The 24015-nt window shown below is 45.1% G+C and overlaps 2 protein-coding genes across 4 annotated transcripts in view; one reads left to right on the plus strand and one right to left on the minus strand.

The window, feature by feature from the left end:
* Positions 1–7774: 7774 nt before the first annotated feature.
* On the minus strand, positions 7775–12593 carry LOC109268183 (uncharacterized). The gene is made up of 4 exons (XM_053888733.1): positions 12576–12593; positions 11885–12268; positions 10132–10164; positions 7775–8913 (listed from the first exon to the last, which is right to left on the minus strand). The coding sequence occupies exons 1-4, from the start codon at positions 12591–12593 to the stop codon at positions 8686–8688; spliced, it is 663 nt and encodes a 220-aa protein (XP_053744708.1). The 3' UTR covers positions 7775–8685.
* Positions 12594–12905: 312 nt separating this feature from the next.
* Positions 12906–24015, plus strand: part of SAMD4A (sterile alpha motif domain containing 4A) — a 214434-nt gene continuing 203324 nt past the window's right edge. For 2 of the 3 annotated variants that reach the window (XM_019451755.2, XM_019451758.2), the window contains exons 1-2: positions 12906–13021; positions 14267–14886. In XM_019451755.2, coding sequence (XP_019307300.1) covers positions 14691–14886 — 196 coding nt within the window. In that variant the 5' untranslated portion in view covers positions 12906–13021; positions 14267–14690. Of the gene's footprint in view, positions 13022–13919; positions 14127–14266; positions 14887–24015 lie in introns of those variants that run through there. The other variant, XM_019451756.2, reaches the window with a different exon arrangement.

Below are 24015 nucleotides of genomic sequence, written 5' to 3' on the forward strand. Positions count from 1 at the left end.
TAGTTTTCTCATAACTTTTCTGACTGGGAATATTCCAAGGATGTGGAAAATGTTGGACTAATCGATATTAAATCAAATATATCCTGGGCAACAGTAGCACCTGGTTAGGAGAAAGTTGTTGGTGCCAGAACTGGTGGGATGTTCTTATCATACAGGGGTTGCTGCAGAGAGTATTGGGGGAAATTATAACAAATTACAAATATAACAAAGCTGACTAATACCACAAGTATCACAAAGTCTATAGACAAAGATAATATTAAGTAGAATTTTAAAAGTTTATTTATTTTGAGAGAGAGAGAGAGAGAGAGAGCGCACAAGCAGGGGAGGAACAGAGAGAGAGGGAGAGAGAGTCCTAAGCAGGCCCCACACTGTCAACACAGAGCCCCACACAGGGATCGAACTCATAAGCCGTAAGATCATGAACTGAGCCAAGATCATGAGTCGGATGTTTAACCGGCTGAGCCACCCAGGTGCCTCAGTATTAAATAAATTTTAAACGAATATTGGGGAAGGGGAGTCTGACCTTTGATTAGATTGTAGAAATATGACCCTTTTGTACATTTTAAATTTTCAACTAATCAAACTTGTGGGCACATTTCAATCACACTTTTAGTGGAAAAGACATTGGTAATTCTGAAATTAATAACCAGGATTACAATAAAGATTTGATGACTTCTGGGACAAGTGATTTTACTCTCGTTGTCTTATGCCAATCTGGGACAATTTATCCCTCCAAAAGGCCTAAGGTCCCACTTTTACAATTTTGACCTATATAAATCCTGTAAACAGGAGTAGTTTTGCAATGCTTACATTTAATCTTCTGACTATATTTATTTGAAAATTTATCTATGACACCTTGTGAGATGCTTTACTGTAAAAAAACTATAATTAAAACTTCATACATTTGTTTATTTTTAAGAAATGTGAATCCATCTACATTTGTGTTTGAAACTGTGGTTCAAAATTTGCTTATATTTATATTTTATTTAAATAATTGTGCCAGTTAATTGGTTTGAATTATATTGTTTAGAAATCAGTCAAAATGTAGTATACCTAAGTGTTCTAAAACTTAGAGTTAGATCCTTCTTATTTAACTCCATCTAGAGAAAGCTGTCATAAAAGTTTTCTTCATAGAATATTCTTTAGTCTTTTTTTTTTTTTTTTTTTTTTTTTTAAATTTTTTTTTCAACGTTTTTTATTTATTTTTGGGACAGAGAGAGACAGAGCATGAACAGGGGAGGGGCAGAGAGAGAGGGAGACAAAGAATCGGAAACAGGCTCCAGGCTCCGAGCCATCAGCCCAGAGCCTGATGCGGGGCTCGAACTCACAGACCGCGAGATCGTGACCTGGCTGAAGTCGGAGGCTTAACCGACTACGCCACCCAGGCGCCCCAAATATTCTTTAGTCTTAAAAAGGAATGAAATTCTGATACATACCACAATATGGATGAATTTTGAAAGCATCATGCTCAGTAAAGGAGACAGAACACAAAAGGACAACATTGTGTGATTCCACTTCTGCAAGGTCCCCAGAACAAGCAAATCACAGAGACAGAGTAGCTACTGGTTAACAAGGGCTGAGGGAATGGGAGACAGGGAATTGTTTTTTAATGGCTACAGAGTTTCAGTTTGGGATGATGAAAAGTTCTGGAAATAGTTTGTAGGGATTTATGGTACAATGTGATGTACTTAATGCCACTGAGTTTTACACTTAAGAATGGTTAAAAGGGTGGGGCCCTTGGGTGGCTCAGTCAGTTAAGCATCCAACTCTTGATTTTGGCTCAGGTCATGATCTCGTGTTTCATGAGTTCAAGCGCCGCATGGGGCTCTGTGCTGACAGCTCAGAGCCTGGAGCCTGCTTCGGATTCTGTGTCTCCCTCTCTCTCTGCCCCTCCCCTGCTCACACTCCATCTCTCTCTCTCAAAAATAAACATTAAAAAAATTTTTTTAAGTCTTTTTTTTTTTCCGGAAGAATTCTTTAAATTGAGGAACTGAAGGAAATTTGAAAGCTATCCCAAGAGAAATAAGAACTTTAGTGAAAAGTGAAACCAGATTCCTCAAGAGTCCCACTGTCTTACCTGAGGTTCACCTGGCTAGGTTGACGGGAGGGTGGGGGAGGGCAACCACCTTGGCTTTTGGCCTGGATGGGGCCATGACCCCATGTGAAAATGTACTAGGGATATGGGAAGCCGGTGCAGGCAATTACCACTGTGCCCTGGGCTCACGAAACCCCCACTCTCTACCCTAGTGTGTGTGTGTGTGTGTGTGTGCCCCTGCCGACACAGGTGTTTCTGAGGTTCCTCTAATGAGACTTGAACTCAAGGTTAGTCTCCCCAAGCCACGGCTCCTGGGCCTCACCCAGCTGGCCTTTCACTGTTGCTATCTTAGCAAACCTGACTCCCGCTCTAGCCTTCCCGCATTCCATCTGTCACCAGTTCTGCGGTTCCTTCCTCCACATCTCTCTCTTTATTCCCTCCGATAATGACTCAAGGCCTGGCAAGGTTGTCCTAGGCCTTACTGCATGAATTTTGAGAGAGCATGTCTCCATGTGAGGCAGACCCAAGAGGTAAAGTAACCAAATGAACACACTCTAATCCAGGCACAGAAAGAAGGAAAATTAATATTTATCAAGTACTTAACTATGTGCCAAGTAATGTGCCAGTTGTTTTCAGGCCTCCTAACAAGTTGATGAGAGCCAGCAGTGCACTTATGTTTAAATAACATCTTTTTTAGTAAGCTCTATGCCCACTGTGGGGCTTGACCTCACCACCCAGAGATCAAGAGTCACATGCTCCACCAGCCGAGCCAGTCAGGCGCCCTTAAATAATATATGTATAATTACGTATATATATACATATACATATGTATATACATAATATACATATACATAATTATATATATATATATATACATATATATATGTATATACATATACATATTTAAGTTTATTTATTTATTTTGAGAGAGAGAGAACCCCAAGCTGTCTCTGCACTGGCTTGGAGCCCAATGCAGCACTCGAACCCATGAACTTCAAGACCATGACCTCAGTCAAAATCAAGAGTCAGATGCTTAACTGACTGAATCAGCCCCCCTAAATAGTATCTTTAATGCAGAATAGCTGTGCCTACTTCTCAGGAAGCACACTAGATCCTAGTGGCAAATACAGTTCTATCTGTTGCAGGTATCGACTTGGTTCACTTCCTTTTTTTTTTAATGTTTATTTATTTTTGAGGGGGGGGGCAGGACAGAAGATCCAAAATGGGCTCTCTGCTCACAGCAGAGAGCCCGATGTGGGGTTGAACTCATGAACCATGAAGTCATGACCTGAGCCGAAGTCCAACACTTAACCAACTGAGCCACCCAGGTGCCCCCTGGTTCACACTATCTTTTTTCAAAGTTTATTTATTTTTGAGACAGAGCACGCAAGAGAGTGAGCGCACAATCGGGGGAGGAGCAAAGAGAGGGGGAGACACAAAATTCGAAACAGGCTACAGGTTCTGAGCTGCCAGTGCAGATCCTGATGCAGGGCTGGAACCCACGAACTGTGAGATCATGACCTGAGCCAAAGTCTGACACTTAACCATTGCTAATTCCTTCTCTACATCTCGACCTGAACAGCCTACTCTCACCAGCATGCACATCAGCGGTTGTATACCTTTTCTGAGGACTGAGGACAGAGAACCACCTGGACTCATCCCTCTCGACCAGGAAACGGATTCCTCCGTTTGGCACCTCTGTTTCTAGCTCACCTACATCCCATTCCACTCACATGACTGCCTAATCGTCTGCTCTTCGGAAGTTAGAATTTGCACTAAAGCTCATTTTACATGAGATTGTCTGATACGACACATTTATAACCCTAGGAGACCTTCATTCAGCTCTTTCAAAATGTACAACTTTCAAAAACTCTATACTTTTGTTCACTTTTCCCTTGAACCTATAAAATGTTTCTTCATAGATCAGAGCAGCTTTTGAACAGCCGTTTCCGCAGCCTCACAGTGATGGCGGTGGGGTCAGGTAGGGACAGGCATTGCATTACTGGGCATCAGGCACTGGGAGGCAGTGCATGTGCTATTCACTCAAGTTTCACAACAGCCCTGTAAGATGAGTAGAATTTTCTCCGTTTTATGGGTGGTGAGATGGATGGTCCCCTCTCCACAATTGCACAGCCGGTCAGATCACATTTGGAATCCCTTGTCCAATCCTAGGGTCACATGAAGCCAGGGGATAGTATGTCTGTTTAGGATGGTCCTTCAACAAGAAGATGCCAAGATTAGATGTATACGCTATTTATTGGGGGAAATACCTGTGAAGGTTCAATGGGGAGGGAGTGGGACAAGGCAGGGAGAGCCTTCAGACCAGGACTGTGAAAACAGAGAGGAAAGAAGGACTGAGGAGGAAGGGCCTCAGACCACAGCATAGTCCTGAGAAAGTCTCCACTAAGTGGATGGGGTGTCCCTGAGCAAAGAGACAGCAGCTGGTGTTGGCAACACCATCCTGTGGCAGACCCTTGAAGGGGAGCTGACAGGTGCACGTCCATGGCTGCCATGGGTGCAAGTTACAGAGGGACAGACCAAGTACTTACAGAAAGCACATTTTAATCATCAATGCCAATGGCCACTCCAAGGTCATCGAAACGGCCACTTAGATGGAGGGATGTGACCTCTGAATGCAGAGGGATGCAGACTTCTGAATTTCATGGGCCAGGAAAACCAGGAGACCAGCTAAAGTCACCAAGTTTTGGTTTTTTTTTAATTTCTCCAAATAAGGATATCAATAGCCCAATATTACTATCATTTACTATAAGATACTTTAATACCTCCCCTACCCTTCAAGCAGGAAGAGCATAATGTCAGAGTAAAGTCCTTGAAGCTGAATAAATTTGGAAGAGTGAAAAAACGAGAATATGTTATTCTTGCTACTCTTGTTTTGCTGCAGTTTAGGTAAAAGTATGCTCATGGACTGGGTCTCGAAACACAGTAATAGGGTATTTAAGTACAGGATGGGGCACTGGACCCAGAGTCTTCTGAGGGAGCTTCCAACCCCGAGATTCATTCATTCAACTCACAAAGAGTTACTGTGCACTTCTGGGTGACAGGTCCTAGAAAGTACTGAAGGTCCTGAGGATAAATAAGAAAGAACGGGTCCCTGCACTTGTGGAGCTGGAAATCTGGTGAGTGGAGAGAGATCAGGAACAAGCAATACAAGTTCCGTTGTGGTACCTGCTTCGGTAAGGAAAGGGCCTCTGCTTTAGATAGTGGGCTCTAAAAAGGTCTCTCTAAGAAGGTGACATTTGAGCTAAGACCTGAGGGAGGAGTCAGCCTTTTGAAGTGCTGGATGAGGAGCCAGAAAGACATAATTCTCCAGGAATAGTAAGTGCAAAGTCCTCCAGAAGAGAATGAGCTTGGCACATTTGAGGAACTGAATGTAGGCGGAGGGTGGGGAGGCAGCATGAAATGAGGTAAGAAGGGGCAGCCGGTGAAATCAGGCGGGGCATAGTTCCAGCGTGTCTGGCTCAGAGTCCACTCTACCATCATGACAACCTTATTTCAGTGACAGATATTCCTCTTTGTCGACATACGTTGCACAATTTCACAGGAAAGTAGAGTATAAAACTGCTTGAAGTGAGATGTCTGGGTATTTCCCTAGGACCATTCAAAGGGACGTCCTTACCGTACAAATTCATCAAGCGTTTCCTTTTGCAGGCTAAGAAAAAAGAATTCGTCTCTCAGGGGTTGACATATATTCAGCAAGCTTGTGAGATTTTGGCATATATCTGGCATGGCCGAGTATTAATTTGCATGACAACTCTACCTTCCAAAACTCCACACATTCCCCACTAGCACCTTTTCATCTGTAGCTGCTCCATGTGGGAAAATATCCTCTATCCAGATTCTTGGGACTGGAATGTGGGGACTAGGACACTTAGAGATGGACCTGAATGGCACACCAAGAAGAGAAAAGTGCTATCTTTCATCTAGTGAGAGCTCGCTCGGGACCTTTCCTCTTAATGCTTCTGTTGCTGCTCCCACCGCTTCAACAGGCCGTCCCTTCAGATGGTTTTGTATACCTGTGCACTGTTGCTCCCCCACTTGTCTGATCTTAAGAATCACCAGGGCACCTGGATGGCTCAGTCAGTTGAGCATCTGACTCTTGATTTCAGTTCAGTTCATGATACCAGGCTCGTGGGACCAAGACCCACATCTGGCTCTTCGCTGAGTGTTGGGATTCTCAGCCTGGTTGGATTCTCTCTCTCTCTCTCTCTCTCCCTCTGCCCTTCTCCCCTACTTGCGGGCATGCTCTCTAAAATAAAAAAAAATAATAAAATATTTATATATTAAAAAAAAAAGAATCACCAGGAGCTCTTGATAGAAACATGGACTTCCAGGCCCACTCCCAGAAGATTCTAATTTAGAAGGTTTTGGTGAGGGCTGCAAATATGAGTGCCTTCTACTAGCAGCCCAGGTGATTCTTACCAAGCGTGCTTAGGAAACTCTACTTTGAGGTTCTTCAGAGTTTTCTAACTCAGCGTTTTCCAAACTGATCCAATCACAAAATGACCTAGAACATTTTCTAAATATACAAATTCTCAAGTCCCAGCCCAAAAGAATCAGAATTATCAGGCAAGGGGCCTGGGAATCTGTATGGTACTAAACAGCCAACGTTCATCTTGTGACAGGGGAAGTTTAGTAAACGCTCTAATTGAGACTCACATGGAAACTTTAAGATTTAAGATTCTGATTCACTACATCTTTTTGGGGGGCGGGGAGGGAAAGAGAGAATCTCAATAAGGCCCCATCCATGCTCAGCACAGAGCCCCACATGGGCCTCAATCCCACGACCCTGGGATCATGACCTGAGTCAGATGCTCAACCAACCGAGCCACCCAGGCGCCCCCTGATTCACTACACCTACAGAGGAACTCAGAGATCTGCCTTTTAAAATAAACTCCCAGGTGATTCTGATGTGTAAGGTTCATGGACTCCCACTTTGAGAAACACAGCAGTCAAGTTTAATATTATTACAACTCATACCTTTGTTCTTAATGCCAAAGCATTGACAGCATTTACTATGAACTTGCACGTCTCCTTGCCTTTGCAAATGGTGTTCACAAACCCCATCTCTGTGTTTTAAAACCTTAATACTTAACTCTATTTTTCAATTTTTTAATTAAGAAAAATTTCAAACACACAGAAAATGAGGAAAGATAGTTCAGTGTACACCCATTATACTCACCACCTGGTTCAACGCTTGCCACACACATTTTAACCATGTACCTTTTTGCTAAACAATTTCAAACTAACCTGCAGACATCTTGACCCCTCACCCAAACACTTCAGCATGAATATCCTTTAAAAACAAACAAACAAAAACTACTCTCTTTCATGACCACAATACCATGGTCACATCTAACAAAACTAATAACTAATAATAATCGCCTAATACCAATATCAGTATCCCCAATTGTCCCCCAATGTCTTTAATAGCTAATTTTTCAAGCCTGGAGGCAATCAAGGATAACACATTGCATATGGTTGTTATATGCCTTCTGTCTCTTTTAATCTAGGACAGCCCTTCCACCATATTTTCCAGACCAGCTGTCTTTGAGAATATCCCTCTTTCTGTATTTGTCTGATTGTTCCCTCATGGGGTTGTACCAAACATACAAATAAACATTCTCATACAAATATATGTGTATTTGTATTTATAGCATATTTACAGAGAGACACAAAAGTTTGTTTGCTCTCTGCCATCCCACATAACCTCTTTCTCCTCTCAAACAATCATATTTAATAATATTATCAAACACTTACTATATGCCTGCACTGTTTTAAGAAATTTAAATGTATTGACTTATTTACTCATAACAATAATTAGGTAGATTTGTTACCAATGAAATTAAGGCACAGAGTGGGAAGTGACTAGTAAAAGGTCAAATGGCTAGTCAGTTGGTAGGGTTGTGTTCCAAGACTCAGGACTCTTGCTTTAGAACTGGGTCTCTTAACCACAAAAACAGAATCATAGCATAAACATTATTCTACGACTTAAAAAATGCTTATTTCTAGGCCAATACATAGAAATTTGACTCATCATTTTTATCCCCAACAATTATACACATGAGTATGCAAAAAAATTGGAAGAATTGAATGATTAATACCTATACACTCTAGATTCTATAATTAACATTTTTTCATGCTTATCACATATTACTTTACCTATAATCCCTTTATCCATCAATCTATCATATTTCTGATGCATTTTTTCCAACTATAACTCATTTTTAAAAGCAGTTGTATAAGACTTATAGTATGGAGGTTTGATAATTTATTCACACACTAGTCTGCAGTCTAGTGTTTTGCTATACAAATAATGCTGAAATTAACATTCTTGTATTAACATTCTTGTATATTTTTGTATACCTTACAGTAATAATGCTATAGTTGCAGTAGGATAGATTCCTAAAATTTTGCCCATCTCTGTTGACACTATCCAATGAGCACCAACACATAAGGCACCAGATGCCTACTGTGTTTCTGAAATTTCTGGCAGAATTTCTGCCTCCTCTGGTATTGTTCAACACTGTGTGCAATCTTCCCCTAGACCCACTGTGTATTGTACCTTTCAGTGAAACATGTGTGTGTGTGCGCGCGCGTGCACCCCCATACTTTATGTTCTCCACTAGAGATTAAAGAGACCATGCCCTCTCTTCAACTTTTGTATCCTCTATTTGCCCTGCACAGTGATTTATATTAGATAAATACTTCTTGTTGAATGAATTAGTGAATGAAATTCTGGAGAAAAGTCCAGAGCAGCAGATAGTGGCCAAATGCTGGAGTCTTTGTATTTCAGGCCAAAGAGCTTGGAATGTATTCAATGTTGATTCAGAAACCACAGGAAGTGTCTGAACCAGGGGCTGGAAAGACAAGAATGTTGAGGCCATGAGGCACGGTATTGAGGCTAGGACAAGAACCTGGAGGAAGCAAACAGACTCCTAAACAATTATTAGGAGTTGAAGAACTAAGTTTTACAGTGTAGTTTTTTCAGAATACTTTCTACATTTAATTTTAGTCAGTCGTTTTGAGCTTATGCAGTGTTTTAACTTTTGTATGTATGGTAGAAAAATTAGACAATATAGAGAAACAAGATAATAATCCTCAGTAATTCCATCATCCAGGGAAATCACCAGTAGTTACCATCATGGTGGAAATCTTTTCAAAACCTTTTTCTATGCATATATGCAATAAAATCTATATTTTAATATATAATGGATATATGAAGTTTTATTTCTTTCATCATTTTTATTATTTATTTTATAATTATTTATCACTATTTTATTATTAAATTTTATTTATAAATATATTTACATATTAAATACAAATTATACATATAACTTATATGTAAGATTATATATATATATATATATTAGATAGAAAACGCCATCTGTAATGTTAGATAGAAAGCACCATATTTGATAGAAAATGTTAGATAGAAAACACCATGTATCTCAAACATTGTATCTTAAACATCTATCTTAAACCTGACACAGAATAAATGCTCAATATAGATTTATTAAATGATTGAATTAATGAAAAATATTCATTGTCATTCACCCTTCGGTGGAGATTTTAATACTTCGTCAAAAAAAATTTTTTTTAATGTTATTTTTGAGACAGACAGAGACAGTGTGAGCGGGGAGGGATAGATAGAGAGGGAGACACAGAATCCGAAGCAGGCTCCAGGTTCTGAGCTGTCAGCACAGAGCCCATCCTGGGGCCTGAACTCATGAACCACAAGATCATGACTTGAGCCAAAGTCTGATGCTCAACTGAGTCACCCAGGCACCCCCGGATTTTAATACTTCTAACACTTTTGCTAATTAATAAAGCAAATAATTAAAGATAACTTGTTCTAATGTCTCTATAACTAATACACTTTTTGTTTTATGTTATTACTCCTAGAACTATGAATTTAAAATCCATAGACATGGGCTCCTGGAGATAGCTTATTGATATAAACAATACCTAAACATGTTCTTAAGCAGTGACTTATAAACATAGCACTGATTTAGCTGGACTTAGTCATCTTTGAAACATTTGAACATTTGAGTTATTTGATAAAAAGTATTACTCACCAAGCAAACACTAATTTCTTTCCTTTGCAGAGTCTAGGGAGGAGAAAAACAAAAGAATGTTAAAAGAATGTGAATTCATTTGATATTCTGATCTATCTTTTGTTTGGTACACCATGATGGACTCAGTACCTGTGCTCTGTGTACTCACTGCCTAACCCACTGCCTGGCATAAAGTAGGTGAACAATAGGTATTTTTCAAATGACTAAATAAAAAATAGTGAACACAGACATAACAATAATGTCCTCTATCTCATATTTTCATTGCTTTTCCAAGGGGTGTGAACCTTTAGTACTTGTTAGCTACTTCTTAATTATCCATAAAAATTGGGTACAGGTTCATATAGGAAAATTCCACATTTAATACACAAACATATATTTAGCTCATAGTATTCCTTTCCTTCCTTCAGAGTCTTGACTTCACTCTGAGGAATAATGAAGCAGCCTCACTGGGTTTTATCTATATTCTCTGTCTTATCAGAGAAAAGGCCCAGAGGCATGGGAAACCACGAGTATTGTCATCCCACAAAAACAAGGGGGACTGGTAACTCATTCCTGCTCATCTTTGTATTTCTCAAAAGTAGCTCAAAAATTAACTAAATCAAGATCTTTTCCTCTGTTAAAGGCTGCTGTAAGAACTACATTTTTCCAGTAGGTGGTAGTATTTTCTTTCTTCAGCATTAGAATTTTTGAAGATTGCCTCAAGGTTTGTTGGCTTTGTTTTTTTTTTTTTAGTTTTACTATTCCTTTAGTAATCTGCAGGTGACAATAAATAAGTTAATGAAACTGGTGTTTCTTCCACTTAAAAAAAAAAAAAAAAAAAATATATATATATATATATATATATATATATATATATATATATATATATATATCATTCTTGAGGGCTTTCAAAGGCTCCAGATGGAGAACTTCTGCTTTGGCTGCCATTGATAGCCAAGTATATACCAGGGTAGACTGTGCTGGAACTCTCCTTCCCACTTCCCGATAGAAGTTATTACTAAGGACTAGCTAATTGACAGTAATGTCTTGGAGAAAATGATATGACAAGATTTTCTGCCTCTATAATAATAACGCCAAACAAAAATAAAACATTGACCCTAGGATTCTCGATTTTAGGGAAGATAGTCATTAAATTATGCAGATACCTTTCCTGGCTGGTTAATAATGATCTTAAACAATTATTCACATATCCTATTTTAACGAAAACATCTAAACTTCTGCAGTCCCACAAGACCTTTCAATACCCCCAACAGAGGGTTAGGTACTGTCACGTGTCTGACACGGAGTACACGGTGCAGAAACTAGGTTTGAGGAAGGAAGGAAAGATTGAAATTCCAGGGGCATATCATATGCTGTAGTTGAAAAACGGAAGTGTGAATTAGTGGAATAATATCTCAAATACTTTATCTTCAAAAATACTGTGTTCACGAGAGTAGGGAAGGCTGGTTCTGAAGCACGTATTTCACTGGTTTCTCAGAAGTACTCTTATAAACAAAGCTTCAAGTTGCTGGAGAAAGTGTTCAAGGGCTCAGTGTTTCACTGAAAACACGGAGATAGCCCGGATTTGGCCATCAAGTCCAGCCGTGAATATTCACCTGATAATAGAAGGTACAGCGATTTTCAGGTTTTAGGGGATTTTTAACCAACCCTCTACTTTGGAGACCATACCCGGCGGCGCTTTTCCAGCCCACCTTAGGCTGCTCCACTGGCCGCCGCACCCCGCTATTCTCTTCCGCGCCGGTGGAACACTGACCCAGACACGGCCTCGGCCTCGCGCACTGCCCAGGTCCAGGTCAACCGCCCAGCCTGGAGACTCCGACGCGCTGACAGGTGGCCTCGCTCGCCTTCCTGCCGCCCAGGGCGGCGCTCGTCTCCCACTCCACACGACAGTACTCAGGCAGAGCTCCCAGGCTGGTCCCAGAGGTCGGGTGGCTTCCCGAGGGGAGAGAGAGGTCCAAGAGGGGGGCCGGGTGGCCCGCGAGGCCGCCGACGAGAGCAAAGGGCAGCCAAGGCCAGAGCCAGGTGAGGGGTGATTAGGCCAGGCACTTCTCGCGCCCCTTGGACAAGGGCCACAAGGAAGGAGGCCGGCACCCAGGCACGCCCAGCTCAGTGCACCGCCCCTGGACCTCGGAGACCCCTGGAACCCGTCCACGCCCCCCGCGGCAGGGACCCCACGTCTCCACCGTCCACCGGGCAAACAGATTTGCCACCCCCGGGCCCCAGGAGGACTCAGGGGTCACTCGAGTCGGCGAACCACATTCCCAAGGACGAGCAGCCGGTGGCAGCACCGCCCCCTCTCAAGCGCCCTCCGAGTCGTCTACTGCCAGCGCTCGGGCGACTCGAGGGCCCCGACCCCTCCAGAACTCTCAGACGGTCGGGGAGGAATTCACTCGGACCCCTCCCCTTCCCCAAACTTCTTCCCTCCGCCGGGCGGTTCTTCCAACCGGACCCCTCCGCGCCATCCGGCTCCTCCCTCTCCGCTCCCCTCCCCTTTTCTGGTCCCCACGTAGGAATCCGCCCCCCCACCCCCGTCGCCCGCGGGGTCCGGGGATCCTCCCCCCGACTCCCCCCGCGTGCCGCCGCCGCCGCCCGGGTTCCTCTCCCCCCTCTCGGGCGCTCCCTGCCAAGCCCATGATGTAATGGTGTATGTTAATCAGTAGCATGTGGGGAGCTCCGGCTCGGCGGCTCAGTCCTCCGCGAGCCGACACTGGAGGCGGCAGCAGCGGCGGCGGCGGCGGCCCGGACCCGCAGCACCGCACTCTCTGAGCGCCGCCCGCCCCGACGGCATGGCCCGCAGCCCGCGCTCCGGGCGCCCAGACCCTCGCTGAGAGCCGCCTCGGCCCCCGACCCGCGCACGGGGCCCCGAGCCGCCGGGATGAGCCGCGCCGAGGTGAGCGCCCCCACCCTTCCGACCGCGGCAGGGGACCCGCCGGTCACTGGGTTCTCCTCCCAAGAGACTTCCCCCTCTACTCGAGAAGTTCTGGGAGGCGGGAAGCGGGGTGCCGGCAGCGAGCGGCCCCTCGAGGGTTGGCCGCTGGGCTCTTCTCTCCGCCGCCAGCCGCCACCGGACAGGGATAGGACTGGGGGAGCCCCCGAAGCTGAACTTTCTTCTTTGCGGTCGTTGGGGGGCGTGTGCGGGCGGCGCTGAGCCGCAGTCTCGGCGGAGCCGCCCTGCCCGCCGGGGGAAGCAGTGTTTCGGACTCCGGCTGTCTCCGCGCTCGGCGCGCGCCTGGAGCCGTTCCGCCTTCGGCCTGGGAAGCGCGGGCGAGGCGCTGGGCCGGCCGGACCCGCCCGTAGGCGGTGGCAGCCGGGGCAGAATGCCTAAAGCACACACACGCGTACACACAAACGCACACGCACGCACACATCTGATCGTTCAGGGCAAAGCAGGCCCTCGGAGACCTCCCGGGTGGGCTGGAGAGGCGCGGCGCGGGGGAGCCGGGGCTCGGGCTGCGCCTCCGCCCGCTGGGCACGGAGCTTTGGGTGGGGAGTTTATTTTTGTCTCGAGCTGCTGCCGCGGCTGCTCACGGCCTAAATCCAGAGGGGCGCCTGGCGGCGGAGATGCTGGCTGTTGCTGTAGATGGAGCTGCAGCCGCTCGGCTGCTTCTCCGGGAGGTGGAGGAGGAGGAGTGGGAGGAGGGGGAGGTAGAGAAGGAGGAGGTGGAGGAGGAGGAGTGGGAGGAGGGGGAGGAGTGGGAGGAGGAGGAGGAGGAAGGAACTCGGGCTGCCGCTGCCTCCGCCTCTGTTTTGCATTAGCCCCCACCCCCACCCCCGCGCCCCTTCGCAGCCGCATTGCAAGTTTTCCGCGCGAGGAAGATCTGTTGCTGGTGCTGGCGTTTGCAGGCTCAGCCCTCGAGGCCACCCCGGGTGGCGTGTGTAGGGAGCACCAGCCGTTCGCAGAGGCAGCAACAGGAAGCCGTGGGGTCTACTCCCGCACCTGGGAAGGAGGCTTCTGGCCATTCCCGGAACGGGAATACCTCATCTCCCGCATCCGGGTGCGGAGGGGGCGGCCGGAATTTGGGGGGACCAAACCCCCAGCGGGGCGCCCCCCCCCCCCGCCCCCTCTGATGCGCTCGTTTCCCGGGCGCGCTCCCTCGCTGGCCGAGGTCTCACTGCAGCCTTTCTCTCCTTCCAGTGGTGATCGCCGCTCGGGAATGCGGGTGTGAAGGGTCCGAGCTGCCGCCCAGCGGGGAAGAGACCCCGGGACGCCGGAAATCACCATCCCGGAGCTGCGAAAGGGGGGGAAAAGAGCATTCTTTCAGTTTGTGTGCCTTGTGGGGAATTTTTTTTTAATCGTTATTTTTTTAAAAAGAAACATTTCCGTGCTACTGTCTGTCATCATCTCTGGGGAAATCAGCCAGAACCACCGGAACATAACTGAAACCAGACTAGAGAGGCAGGAGCCGAGGCAGTACCTGCAGCGTCCGGGCACCGGAGCCACCTTGGAACGGGAACGCGTCTCCGGCGGCCGCGGGGCTGCGGCTCCGCCAAACTTTGGGGCGGGCGGGGCGGGCTGGGGCGCCGAGGGGGCTTCGTAGACCGAGGGCCGCCCCCTAACCATGATGTTTCGCGACCAGGTCGGGGTGCTGGCGGGCTGGTTTAAGGGCTGGAACGAGTGCGAGCAGACTGTTGCGCTGCTGTCTCTGCTTAAGCGCGTGAGCCAGACCCAGGCCCGTTTCCTCCAGCTCTGCCTGGAGCACTCGCTGGCCGACTGCGCCGAGCTGCACGTCCTCGAAGGCGAGGCCAACAGCCCGGGTAAGTGCGCGGCCGCCGCTGTCCCCCCTGTTCCCCCCTTTCTCCTTCCCCCATCCCCTCCTGCTTCCCAGCCTCGGGCCTGGGCCCCGCCCCCGGCCGCCTCCCAGCGGGTACACCGAGGGCGCGGGCCGGGGCCCTTGGCAGGTCACCCCTCCCTGGCCGCCCCCCCCCCCCCCAGTCCCTGCGCCCACTTACCTCCGCTGGCCGCTTTGGTTTTTTGCCCACTGTCAACTCCTTCAGCCCATTCCGTGTGGTAGCCACGGTAGCATGAATGATTGATTTTTCTCTCATGCAGTTTCCTGGGAAATAAGTAAGTCAGGTCACGTAGAGTCTGGATTTTCTGGGCTTTTTTTTTTTTTTTTTTTTCTTCTTCTTCTTCTTTTGGGCAACGTGGCTCTCTGGATTTCAGCAACACATGAAGAAACCCGGGCTGCCCTTCAGAGAGCCAAGCTTTGATGAGGCTGTATGAGGGATACATGAAAATTCAATTTTATTATTCATTTTTCCCTATGGATATTCCAGTTTCAGAGCTCTGTCTTCAGACTAATATGCAGGTGATGCTACATTCGCAGTTTGTATACTATGAGGTTATACTTCTTTATCACGACCTCGTCGTGTCGATGTGGATCTTGTAGAAACGGTCTTGGTAGAGAGCAGGCATGAATCAGGGTCCTTCATATTTTTGTTGGAAAACTTTACTGAATATAACAGAATCGTTTCATATTTACAGACCTTTCCACTAGTATAGAAAATGAATGTACTGGAAAGGTTCAGCAGTTTTCTATTTGCTAGCATGGGTGGTGACAGACTGAAATTATATCCTGGGGTGGGGAGGTGGGGTGAGGATGGGGGGTAGGGGCAAGGTCCGTTGTAATTTTGGATAGGGGAAATTCTTTAGTTCCTGCTGCCGCAGGAGGGTGAACAGAGCCCCCAGTGTTTACACAGAGAAAAGAATGCAGGGTCCTCTTCCAGCTGTTCCGTGTTAAAGCCTCCAGCCTGCGAGACTCAGCAGAGGTCTGGGCTGCCATTTGATGACAAGGTCCAGTTGAGGGCAGCAGGGCCTGGGAGACACTAAAGTGAGTGTGTGGTTAGGGCAGCAAGAGGAGAGCTGGCCTCCTCCTTACTCCTCCTCCCTGGTGTGGTGCTCATGAGGCTGAAAACCCTTGGATGGGTTGTTTCCATATATAGAATCAGAGGCTGGAAGTGAGCCGGGAAATCCTCACAGCCCTTTTCCTGACCAGACAGGGCTGCACCCAGAGGTCCTTGTGCCTCCAGGTGTGGAAGGCTGCACTGAGACAGATCACACAGGCCCCAGTGGGATTCAGCAAGAGCCCAAACAGCACCCCCTGTTACAAGGGTGGCAGGGGCAGGGCCCCTTCTGTTCAGTTACACATTTATAAATAGCTGAAGGGCCAGGCTCCTTCCTAAGGGTGTGGGAGCATAACTAGGAAGACTGATGATCTGCTCTCTTGACTTCTGTCCTTGATGTGACAGGGTAGTCTGGTTCACCTGCTTGATATTGTTTTCTCGGGTTTGACAAACAAGGTTATGTAAACTTTCGTGTGTTATAGACTGCAGGGGATTTAAGAACAGTAATTTGTGTGGAATGTTTGACTTCAGTGCTTGAAGGGACTGTTTAAAATAATGAATCTTCAGGTGACTCAAATGTTAGAGCAACATTCTTGCCCTTTGGGTTAAAGGAGACTTTTTCCCACATAGTAGCATTTCAGTAAGTGAAGCCATTAAATGTGTGGTGTAGAAGGAAATCACTTACTTTAAAAGTCTCGTCATTTAATAGACCAAAAAAAAAAAAAATTGAACTTCTGTGTTTTTAAGTCATTTGGCAATCTTTTTCCTCAAAAATTTTATTTTGCTATACTTTTTGCTTTGTGGAAACCTACCTGTTCCTGCTGCTAAGTGCCATAGGTATACAAAATCTAGAGCCATTATGTAAGATAGGGACCATTTTCCAGTTTCTGAATTAATGTTACAACCCAGAAATTTTGCTTTCTTTGAAACCCTTGCACTTGTCCTGTGGCCAGGACAGAAATTCATTAGTGAGGTCGTGTGATGGTTCAATTTACTTCTGCAGTATGGGGATCATACAGAGAATCAAGATTGGTCATAGCATATATCCAAGCCTGGAATATGGCTCTCTCACATATCTGGAACCTAGCCAAGAACCAGTGGGGCAAAAATGTCCACTCAGCAACCAGAATAGAGGACATCAAGTATGGGAGAATACTTCAGACCCTTTCTCAGAACATACTTATTCTTATTTTAGATAACAACCCTAACAATTTTTTTAATGTGAGAAAGAATCCGTGGTGTATTAGGGGTAGCACATTTAGAATGAGGTGACCCTTGACAGCTTGACAACCCGGAAAGAGACAGAAATATTATAACTTTAGACACAAGAATTGGAAGTAGAAGCCCTGAAGGTTTGGGAATGTTAGCGTAGGAACCCTCAATTGATTCTGCAGGCATTGTTCTGTAATAAGTAAATAATTACTGTTTACCATGAATGAGAGTGAACTACCAAAAAGGATACATTTTTGAATACACTCTTTGAGAAGAGAGGAAAATATGCCATAAACTTTGAAAATAGTGACAGTCAAGATAATTAACCTCCAAGGCTGTTTTGGTTTGTAAAGCTCTTACCCATTCAGAAAACTAGGCTGTGTGGAATGACTCATTCATTGGCTGGCTGAGGTTTCCTATACCAAAATCATCATGTATCACTTACTTTTCTTTGTAATCATCAATTAAAAAGCACATATTTTTTCTGGTGTTGAGAGCTTAAACCTTGGTGAATGGGAACCAAATTCATATCTGGGGCGTGATCTCAGTGTAATAAAAAATGTAATTAGTCATAGTATGAACTTGGCTCTATTTTCTCCAGGACTGACTTTAAATAGAGATAATTTTTCACATTAAATGTGGTTTGTTTGAGATCCGTGGGATGTATTTTGATACTTTTTCTTCTCTTAAATTTAGCATTTATTGAGAATTTAGTGGTTCACGGTTTATCCTTTGCCTCAGGTTCATGGTCATCTGAAAGCCAAAACAAACAACAAACAAAAAATGGTTGAGTCATTCCCTGAGACTGTGTGTGTGTGTGTGTGTGTGTGTGTGTGTGTGTGTGTGTGTGTTTCAAGCTAGATTTAGTCAGTGGGATCTGCTCGTGGTCAGCTTCCCAGGTAGAGACTGGTTTCCAGAACCCTCAAGTCATAGATTATTGCCCTCCAGTCCAAATTAACCTTGAAGACCTCTGGCCAGTCCCAGTTTGTAGATGACTGTTTCTGGGGCTAACAGGTCCTTTGATACATAAAAATGGCAAAATGGAACCTACTCCCTTTATGTGCAGTTTCCTAAAGAAAAATAGGTTGTGTGACATTATTTATTCATGACTTTTGTCGTTTGGACTTGAAATATGTTTTGCAGTGGAAAACAGTGTAATAAATGGAGGTGTGCAAGTGAATCCATAAAGACTTACTAACTCACAAAACAGTGCATACTTTGTGGGGCAGTTGCGTATGTTTGTAGTAAGTAACTGATAAAAAGATTGTTGCTTTCCGTATAATTAAATACAACAGAAAAGATGATCTGAAATGGTGGTGCTTGAGACAAAACTAACTGTGGAGATTGGAAAAGGACTTGTGGGCATGTTTTCTCTCATTAGAGGGTGAAGGTGTTGATTCTGCGATTTTTATAGTGTTTGGTTTCTATAGAGTAGGTGTATCATACCCTGAGTTGCTCCTTTAGATCGTAAACGGAGTAAAAGGAAAACAGAAGAATTGAGGTTTTTCCTGATGTTGTTGCAGAAGATCTTGTTTGTAGTTCTGCCTTTCACTTATTCATTCAACATTCATTTTCTGACTGCCTGCTACTTTCCTGCCCCTGTGTTATGCAGTGGGAATACAAAGGTAACATACTATATTCCAGTGCCTGGTCCATAGATACCTGGTGTTGAGTAAATGACTAATACAGTATCATAGATGCTGAAGCAGTGATATGGGAATAAAAGGAGTGGAGGGAGGGCTTCTGGGAACATTGTAAACCTAGCAGTTAATTGCCTGGGGAGTCAGAGAAGACTTCACTGAAGAGGAGATATGTTTGAGTTGAGTTTTGAAGGGTGATTAGGAGTTGGTTCAGTATGTACAAAGGATTGTAGAGAATACGCATGAAGGCATTTTTCAGGCAGAAGGGATAGCTTTGATAAAAATGTTGCCTTATGAAAGGGACTGTGCAGAAAATAGTGAGTTGAGTGGCTAGAAGAGTGTAGAATCCTGACTTCTAAGTAAGGCAGAAATTAAAACAGGAGCTGTGGGTGTGTAGGATTTTGCCAGCTAAGGTGTTTGGACCTAATCATGCAGAGATGATTGAAAACCCAAGAAGGCTTTTAGGAAACGAGCTAAAAGATGGAAGGGCTGTGTGTGTGTATTTGTACACTTTTGGGAAAGTGCTTTCTAGTATATGCATGATCCTCTAAAAGGCAAAAATGGGAGAAGTGAGGTAAAGTTTGGTTTGGTTTCCATTTTGGTCACCTGGTGACATCATTATCTCAGGGCGGCTTCGTTGACCTCAGCATTGATCTGTCGGGGAGAAGAAACGACTAATATGGAGAAGAAAGGAAGGTTTGTCCAGGTGGCCATTTATTTATATGCATGGGAGGGCATATGTTGTAAAGGATTCTTGTAGTATGGATTTTGAAATCAGTCACAGTGCGCTGGTCAATTGATTCCTGGGCCTCAGTTTTCTCATCTGTAAAATGGAGCTAATAAAGCCTTGTTATTGTCCAGAAGTTACTTGTTAATAATCCAGTGAGGACCTATTATATCCGCCACGTTTAAATTTGCCTCTGTTTAATGTGGAGTTGCCTCTAAATGAATGTGGAATTTATATAAATAATGTTTTTGTAAATGACAGGAACTCTTTTTATTTAAAGGATTATCAAGAAGAGATTGGAGGGGCACCTGGGAGGGTCAGTCGGTTGAGCGGCCAACTCTTGATTTCGGCTCAGATCACGGTCCCAGGGTTGTGGGATCGAGCCCCACGTCAGGCTCCATGCTGAGCGTGAAGCCTCCTTAAGATTTTCTCTCTCTCTCTGTCTGTCTCTCTCTCCCTCTCTCTCTCTCTGCCCCCCTCCCCCGCTTGCACTCTCTCTCCTTCTCTCTAAAATTAAAAGAAGAAAGAAGAGATTGGAGATGATTGGCCCCCTGAAAAGATAGGAGTCTACGTCACTCTGTCTTCTGCATGTCAGCTTAATTTTATTCTCTATCATGTTGGGTCCTAAAAAAATTCAACCCTGGCCCAGTTTTCCTACATAACTTGTCAACACTTTTTCCCTTCAGTTGGTGAATGTGAAAAAGCAGAAGTCATTTTGTTCAGAGAAATGTATAAGGACTTTATATCTGAAGCACTTTTCACTTAGGGTGTTGTAATTTTCTGTAATTTTCTGGACAAACCGACGGCAGGTCACATACATTTATACGCTCTGTTGTGAATAACTTGGATTTGCCTGTTTAGCTTGGGTGCTGTAGGGCTTCAGAGACTGAGTATGTGTTATAAACAGGTCCCCTCAAAGCAAGTAAGAGGCAGACAAACTTAACAGCAGTCCAGTTGGTTTGTTTATGTTGAAGTAAACAAAGCTGGGTGAAATGAGGGTCAGAAGGGCTTGAGAAGTAGCCAGAGACTTCCCAGTGTGCCCTGCACAGGTGCGATTCTAAAGAGAACGGACAATGCCAGAGAAGACGAAATTCCTCTCTTCCTTGACCTGAGGAGAAATTTGGAGGTTTTCGTCTATGAGCGAAGGGCCTTGTATAACTCATCTGCTAGGAAAGGTGTGGTGCTTTTTTTTTCTTTTTGAAATAGAATTATTGCTTTGAGTTTTTGGCCAGTTCCTTCCTTTCCGGCCCTCCTAATCATTCCTTCCAAGGCCTTACTGACTTCCACTGGGTCACGTAGATTACGGTGCAGAATCCGATGTCTCCTCTGTGCTATTTTTTGCTTCTGTGGGAGCCGCCTGAGGCAGGACTCTCCCAAAGAGAGAACATCTTTCAGAATGGGAGCCTTCCCCCTGGGTTTAGCTAGTCAAGGCTAGGGAAGCTACTACTCCAAAAGCCATTGTGGAGTTTGGGATGAACTGGCCTGCTTTTGTGCAGGAGCAGGTCACTCCGTGGGACTCATAGGCTAGTTGTAGGGTTTTGTTCCCACTCCTCATATCAACATGTTAATACAGTTTTCCTTGTCTTGGTTTACTAGGAAAAAAAAATCAAATGATTCAGTGGTTTCTTTTACACAATAAACAATACCATTAAATGGCATCTGGGAAGGAGTATTAGGTAAGGAACTGTGGGACCAAGGTCCTCAACACATGTTAATTCACCAGATACCCCAGCAGATTGCTGGGTGCATGTCAAAACGTGTGGTAGGTATAATGATTCTTCTCAAGGAGCTTACGCTTGAGTTGTGGAGGTAAAACAAATATAATGGTTAGACCAGAAAGAGTTACTACATGCTGTGGCTCCCATGAGAGAACAAGCCTGGAGTTGAACGAAAGGGAGGGGGAACAGGATAGGTCGGGTAGTCCAAAAATTATGAGTGGAAGAAGTTAACTTGACTGTGTCATTTGAAACAAGTGCTTTAAGGCTCACCCAATTCTTGCCTTTTTAGTATCTCCGATGTGAGTTTTATTAAGGAAACCACACACGTAGGGGGATTCCATGCATGAGCCATGGAAGGGGCAGGCATCCTGGGCCTTTGAAGGGTGAGTATGAGTGTGTTAGAGATAGTGGAACACGATGCCTTTTGTTCATCAGGCGTGATTTCTTGAACAGAAGGAGTAATCCAAACACTTACGTGATTTCTAACATTTAAATGTAGGGACATGAAACATCTACTCACCTAATATTTGTATCCTTAAAATTATCCATAACATCATAATACTTAGTTTTCTTGGCTCCTCCCAGGAGGATACTCTTATATGTTACTTTGATCGGAACTAGTGTTCAGCAGAAGCATTTTGAACACATATAGGAAGAGACAAAAGTGACTTACACTAGTTCTCAAAATATTATGTGCTCACAGATCACTTGGGGATCTTGTTAAGCTGACAACTCTGAGGAGGTCGGTATTTCTTTTTTTTTTCAAAAACAATTTTTTAACGCTTATTCATTTTTGAGAGACAGAGAGAGACAGAGCATGAGTGGGGAAGGGGCAGAGAGAGGAGGAGACACAGAATCCAAAGCAGGCTCCAGGTTCTGAGCTGTCAGCACAGAGCTCGACACTGGGCTTGAACTCACGAACTGCGAGATCATGACCTGAGCCAAAGTCAGATGCTCAGCTGACTGAGCCACCCAGGTGCCCCAGGAGGTCGGTATTTCTAATAAGCCCCTGGGTTAAGCTGCTGCTGCCACAGAGCACTCTTTCAGTAGAAAGATCACAGACTTATTAGAGGTGGGAGGTAATGTTGAGGTCATTGATGCCTTGACTTTCAAGTTTTATGGATGTGTATCAGAAGATTTTTGTTCGCAAATGAAAACTTACACGAAAGCTTATGGGAAGTGGCTACGCTTACCGCTTCCCACTCCGAACCTAACTCCAAGGAGAGCAGTTTGAAAATCATCTATCTGTGTGCAAGCACTATGATTTCTTCCCCTGGCTCAGAGACATTCAAACTGTCTCTCCCAGACCCGAAATGAGGCTGGGTTTGAAGAAGGCAGAGTTGGTCCCTGTTTGTAGCATTTCCCCGAGCTTTTTAGAGGTGCCCCTGCTGGAATTTCTAGGCATTCTAATCATCAGTGTCCCATGGAAAATGAGGCTCCAGGAGACATTCATTTTTTGCTGATGCTATGGGCTGTAAAGTTGAGCTGGAAAGAGCAGAAATGTTAATTCCAGAAACCGGATGGGAGAGATTTCTTCCTACTTCCCCAGTACACTCCCATACAGCACAACCATCGGAATTTCTGAGGCAGCTCGGCCTGATCTGTCTGTAGAATTCAAGTGCTTGTGTGCAGCTTAAATACATGTAGAACATCGTGTACATTTCTAGCTGTGTGAGGATGTGCACCAGATATGTGATTGAAATGTGTGACTGAAATGGTGATGCTGAACCACTTTTGAATTTCTGAAGAGCCACAAAGGAACAGGGGAATCATTGAAACCTCAGTAAATAACATTGTCTCGGTTTGTAAAAGAAAAAAGGAGGGAGGAAGTAGGTTCTGTGCAGGGACCTGTGAAGTTAACACTAATCTTGTGCCAGATACCAGAAGAGGATTTGAAACTTGATTTGCCAGCATTTGGATGAGGAGGTAGGAAGTGGTCTGGCTTTCCTAAGAATGGGAAGAATGGGTCCTGCAAAACTAAAGTAATTTCCTTTTTGATGGGGGAATGGGAAAGGAAGAGAGATAGCATACAAGAGAACTCTGTATTCTGGGCAGATCACAAGAATTCTGGTAGCCATCCCATATCTGGATTTTAGCACAGCCTTTGACAAATCCCCTAGTTTCCTGCCGAATAAAATGGAGACATGGAAGCCTGGTCAGAGTGTAGTTATGTGGCCTTAGAGTGGCTCCCGTGACTTGACAGGCAGGCCTGGCTCCGGCCACTGTCAGCCTCAAGGGAGGACTTGGGTGTCGTGACTCGGACACCCAATACAGAATAACGTGTTCTGCATCGTTATTCATGTTGACATGTGACTCAGCCAGGGGTCCCCAAGAAAGCAGAGCCCTAGGCAAGGGCTGGTGTGCAGGTAGTTTATTTGGGGCACTCATCCCAGGGACAGGAAAGGGGACTGCGGAGAGAAATGGAAGAATGGAAAGGTAACACAAGATGCTGTTATCTAGCTAGGCACTGCCGTGGACAACTTGGGCTCAGTCCTGTGGGGACCCCCTGAGGAGCCATACTGACTACCTCAGAAAGGATAGACAAGGTGGCATTTATCCCTGGCCCCCCTTTCCCCTTGGTCAAGGGCTGCCCCAGGGTATCGAGTCCCTGCACTACCAGTGTGAGGGCTGAGCCTTTTTCAGCATCCCACGCTGTGCTGTCAGAGAAGCCCCAAGGCAGAAAGCTAGGGAGGAGTGGTAGAACCGAAGCAGGTTGCTGTCTGAGGCCGGTGGCCACAGCAAG

The sequence above is a fragment of the Panthera pardus genome, unplaced genomic scaffold (genome assembly GCF_024362965.1).
Source record: "Panthera pardus isolate Hobbes unplaced genomic scaffold, ASM2436296v1 HiC_scaffold_24, whole genome shotgun sequence".
NCBI lineage: Eukaryota > Metazoa > Chordata > Mammalia > Carnivora > Felidae > Panthera > Panthera pardus.